This window comes from Tupaia chinensis, unplaced genomic scaffold (genome assembly GCF_000334495.1).
Source record: "Tupaia chinensis unplaced genomic scaffold, TupChi_1.0 Scaffold000067_1, whole genome shotgun sequence".
NCBI lineage: Eukaryota > Metazoa > Chordata > Mammalia > Scandentia > Tupaiidae > Tupaia > Tupaia belangeri.
In genome coordinates this window covers 2,589,068-2,594,082 of record NW_006159526.1, presented here as the reverse complement: position 1 = coordinate 2,594,082, position 5,015 = coordinate 2,589,068, and the positions used below count along the sequence as shown (strand labels likewise).

General features: G+C 55.8%; 1 protein-coding gene across 1 annotated transcript in view; it reads right to left on the bottom strand.

The window, feature by feature from the left end:
- BCL3 (BCL3 transcription coactivator) overlaps positions 1–5,010 on the bottom strand; it is a gene marked incomplete at its 5' end in the record, with an annotated part of 11,651 nt that extends 6,641 nt beyond the window's left edge. The window contains 2 exons of the mRNA XM_006142063.2: positions 2,542–2,686; positions 4,953–5,010. Coding sequence (XP_006142125.2) covers positions 2,542–2,686; positions 4,953–5,010 — 203 coding nt within the window. The remainder of the gene's footprint in view (positions 1–2,541; positions 2,687–4,952) is intronic.
- Between the last annotated feature and the right edge of the window lie 5 nt (positions 5,011–5,015).

The window sequence follows — 5,015 nt, the reverse complement described above, 5'->3', positions numbered from 1 at the left end:
CAGCCCTCGGACTTCCAGTAACAGGTCTGCAGGGCGGGGCTCCGCTTCCTGCTCCCGGGGGAGGGAAGCCTGTCCCGCCGGGGATCTACCCCGGCCACCCCCGCGCCCCAACTTCCATCCTCAAATAGGTATGTGAAGGGAGAGCCCAGCCCAGGGAGACCTGGTTCCCCTGGGGGAGGCAGACCCGAGTCCTCCAGCCTGGGGGCCCCTCTAGAACACCATCCCTCAGGGCTCAGACTCCAGCTGGCTCCCAGTCCCCCATACCCAAATATCCACCCAAGATCTCTCGGGAGCCAGAAATACAGTGAGTGCCCTAACTCTTCTCTAAGGATAAGCGCTTCCCCCATCCCTCCAGGACCCCAAGTCCCCCCCTTTCCCTGCCCCTTGAGGTCTCCTGAATACAGGTCCCATCCCGCCTTGGGGGACTGATCACAGGCCCCTAGGCACACTGGTGTCCTCCAAGACGCTGTACTGCAGTTGTGCGGGGACCAGAGCTTCCGAGGGCCTACAGCTCAATTTCACGTTCTGCCCTCACTGTCTTGAAGTTCTTGATTTCTGAAAGAGTCCTGCAAATATTGTAGCTGATCCTGCCCCCAGGCCCCTCTGAGCGCAGTCTCTAAGCTGTTTCTTATTTTGTTCTCTGCCTCCAGGGAATGTAGGCATGCCGACCCTAACCTCTGCCCTCTGAGACTCCGCTGTGTTCTCTCCCCGCCCTTTGGAGACTTGGCTTTTAGCTCCTGAGTGAGTCCCTAACCTCTTGGGGGTCTAGATGCTGTAAGACTCTGGCTCCTTATGAGGAGCTAGAAGTCCAAACTTGCAACCTCTGCTTCCTTGGGGACCCAGACTTTGGGTCCCCTGCCCTGCTCCCCGCCCCCTCACTAGCCTCTCTCGTGGGTGTGAAGTGGGGCCGGTGGCTCAGGCTGGGGCTGGGTCAGCTGCCCGTTCCAGTAAAGTCTCAGCCCCAGCGGAAGGGGTTAAGGTTAGAGGGAGCGCTAGGAGGGGGAGGCTGCGAGTGAGTGACGGCTGCTGACGTGGGGGAGGCAGAGCAGCTGGGCTGCGGTCAAGTTCTGCGGGAAGGGATTTCCCCCAGCCGGCAGCTGAGGCAGAAGTGTTTGCGTTGGGGAGAGGAGAGCCGGCGGGGGGAAGGCGGTGGGGTGAGGAGCTGGGGCTGGAGATGGGTGGGTCGGTGGCCTCTTGCTTGCACTCCGCTTTCTCAGGCCACAAACAGCTTGCCTTTGGGGGCAGATACAAATTAAACCTGTTTCACAGATAACCCCACCGGGTACCCAGAACTGGAGGAAACCAGCTTTTCCTGAGCCATTGATATAGTGCAGGCACTTTCTCCTGCTTGGGCTCACACCGTGGATGGCCCGCAACCACGAGGGAGCTGGCTTCAGACACCAGCTACTCCCATGTATTGAGCGCTCCCCGCTTGCCCAGCCAGATTCTGTGCACCGCGTGTGTGCGTGTTGCACTGAATCCTCATTGTGACCGGTGCTCGTACAACACTCGGTCTCCAAACAGGGACACTGAGGTTCAGAGAGACCAAGTCCAGGGGTGAAGTGGACCAGTGATAGAGTCCCCCCGCACCCCCCAGCTCATTTCTCTGCAGAAATGGACCTGCTCATGTCTACCTGTCATTTCCAGTCCCCAGTCAAATCCCACATCAGCACTTTATATAAATGATCTCATTTCTTCCTCACAGACTCTCACACACGTATGGATCCTGTTTTTACAGACAGGGCAACTGAGACACAGAGGAACAAGAAAGTGACCAGCTGAGATTCAAACCCGGGTCAATAGAATAATCCTCACGGTGGACAACTGTATCTCGTGCTTCCTGTGTGCCTGGCCCTCCTGTGCAGAATTTCTCAACAGCCCCGCAAGCATGTTCTTCAAACTGTGGGTGATAAAGCCTGGGGGTTGTGGAATCGGTGTAGGGAGCGGTCAAGTTAACTTAGTAGGCTACAACCAGGAAACCATGGGGCAGAATAGACTAGAAAATATCAGAGTGGATCCCATGGAGCAAGGGTGAATATTGTTTCATTTCATGGAATTTTATTTTATTTCGTTTTAAAACATTTATTTATCTATCTACTTGTGATGGTCAAGCCACCAGGTTCAGGATTCGAACCTCAGTCAGCTGTGTGGGAATCCAGTACCTCAACTACCATGCCACCTGCTGGCCCCACATTTTATGCAATTTTAATTTCAAGTTGATGTGTGTGTGTTGAGGTAAAGTAATAGTAACAATAATATTAACACCTAGGAACACTCAGGCCAAAGAAATCCATTTCTCATCTTTGGATCGTGATAGAAAATGCGAACACCCCTGCTCCAAAAACAATCTTTGGAGGTAAGTGCTCTCAGGGTATCCATTTTTTCAGAAGAGGAAACTGAGGTTCAGATAGGGAGGGGCCTTGTTCAAGGTCACACAGCCAGTGAGTGGTGGAGATGGGATTCTAACCTAGGTCCCTCAAGCTGAGTGCCCATGTTGTGGAAGACTGGTCTCCCCACTCGGATTACGGGGCTGTCACTCACGTGTCTCCGTCCTCATCTGCGCGCGTGGCCATGGCGATGTCAGCCGACAGGGGATGTTCCATGGAGTACATCATGGGGTACAGGGGTGTAGGCAGGGTCAGCGGGGAGCCCATGGACGGGGTGGAGTACAGGGGCAGTAGAGGTCCTGGGCATCAGAGGACAGAGAAGGGACATGGGTGAGGCCAAGCCCGCAGACCCTCAACCTGACCCCCTCATCTTTGCTCCTGTAGTTATCTTTATCCCATGGTCACTCTTCATCCCATGCCTATTTTGCATCCCCCCCCCCAGGTTTTTGGCATAGGGTACACCTGAGCTTGCCAGAGAGGGACAGTGTGAGGGAAAGTGAGACATAAACCACTCCCTGGGGGATGATCATGCTGCAATCCCTTCTCCTCCTGGTATTTTGGGCACCCATGCATATATTTTTTCTTTTTTTGGAGAGGTTTTTGCTATAGGGCACATGCGCTCGCCAGACAGAGAGAGACAGAAAGCAAGAAATCACCCCCCAGGGGGGATGGCCACGCTGCAATCCCTTCTCCTTCATTCTCCTCTCGGAATCTTGGGCACGCACACACATGCGCCCGGCGTTAGTTTAAGCCACCGGGTCCGGGACTCGAACTGCGGTCGACTACGTGGGAGTCCAGCGACATTGCCATTGCGCTAACTGCTGGTTCCAACCCACGCATATTTTTAAGCAGCTGGGATTCGAACTGCAGTTCGCCATGTGGGAGTCCAGAGCCTTAACTACTATGCCACCTGCTGGCCTCTTTTGTGTCCTACACTGAGTCTTGAGACCCAAGACAGGGCTGGCCCTGTAGCTCAGGGGCTCAGTGCTACACATAGGAAGTTGGATGGGTCACCAGGAGTATTGAAAAGCACTCTATGCACCTAGGAATCTGGGGGGATGGAGGACTGGAGGAAAGGGGATTGAGGAGCGGCCAGGCCCTGTTGGGGAGTTCACTCTCTCCTGCATGTGCCCTTTTCCACAACCCTCTGCATTCCTCCCTTGGGCTCAGAAGATTCCTCTCCCAGCCCTGGCCACCTTCCTTGTCACTTACCTTTCATACATCTGACCCTTATCTCCTACCAGACAGATCCCCTATCAACGCCTGTTTACTGAGCAAACTTGTGCTGAGGGAGGTAAGGGATGGGTGAACTGGGTGTGGGGTGGGTGTGTAGTGGGTATGATGAGAGCGGATGATGGGAGGGGGTGGCACAGAAGCCTGTTCAGAGAACCATGGCTATAGGCAAATCCGTATCTGCCCATTACACAGAGGGAGAAACTGAGGCCTACACGCTCGCCCCGCGAGTGAGTAAAGGAGAGGCAGTGTCAGGCCTCCTGCTGCATAGCTGAGGTTCCGGCTGTGCGGATGGGATGAAGGTGCAGAAAATGGGTAAAGACCTGGGGGACACTAGAAGTGGGCTTTCTGGAGCTTTAGGGGTCACCCAGAGATGGTGAGGTGGCCACAGCTGTGGCGGGAGATGCCCCTTCCTTGAGATGAAGATGGAATGGGGAGAAGGGTGTATGACCTTCTCTTGTCACCATCACCCGCTGCTCCTTGGGGCCTCCCATTCCTGAACTCCCGAGTGTCCAGGTTCTTCTGTCTCCAAAACCATCCGTGGGGCCCTGAGGCCTTTGGCCTTGAGATCCCTGAAACCCTCACCTTGACTTTAAATCCTCCAGTCCTAACCCCCCTCCTTAGAACCCTCAGTCCCCAGCTCTCCAGGGCCACCTGACCTTGTGACCTCTGATCACCTGTGACCACACACAGCAGATGCCAGGTGCCTGGGTTCTTGGAGTTCTGACTTTCCTTGGGTCCTTGTGATCCCAACTATTGGGGTGCTGCAGCCTCAGCCAGCTCTGTCCTCCCGATTCCCCATGCTTTGCACAACTCCGAGACATGGACATGCTGGACCCCTCATATCCATATCCTTAGGACCCCGATCTCGGTTCCCTGACTCCCTTCAGCCTCATATCTGGAAACCAGGAGACCCCGTTTCTCCTGTACACATTCCTCAGAACCCTGGCTCTCTGGCTTCTTAGGAGCTGGTCCATCTGTGACCTTGGGATGCCAGGCTCTGCCCTAGGGTTTCCAGACCCCTTCATACTTCTGTGTGGCCACTTTCCTGGCTCCCCTTACCTGGGCTACTCAGCCCCCCAGCTCTGCCCCGCAAGTCACATGACTCTCAGCTCCCTGGGACCCTCACGTTGGTGCCCCAGGGCACAGCTCCCTGGCTCCTTGATGATCTCATATCTGCGTCTGTCTCTGCGACTTCAGGCTCCACTCCTGTTCCCCAGGTCCCCTGGAGCCCCGTCTATTACATTTGTGCACGGAGCTCTGGCTCCTGGCAATGGTGACCCGGTGCTCTGTGGGGCTCCCACCCGGCCCTGACCCGCTGGGGCCACTCACCAGGGTAGTAAAGCGCCTCCGGCCGGGCCAGGCCGGGCGGGGGGCCGGGGACCGCCGGCGCGT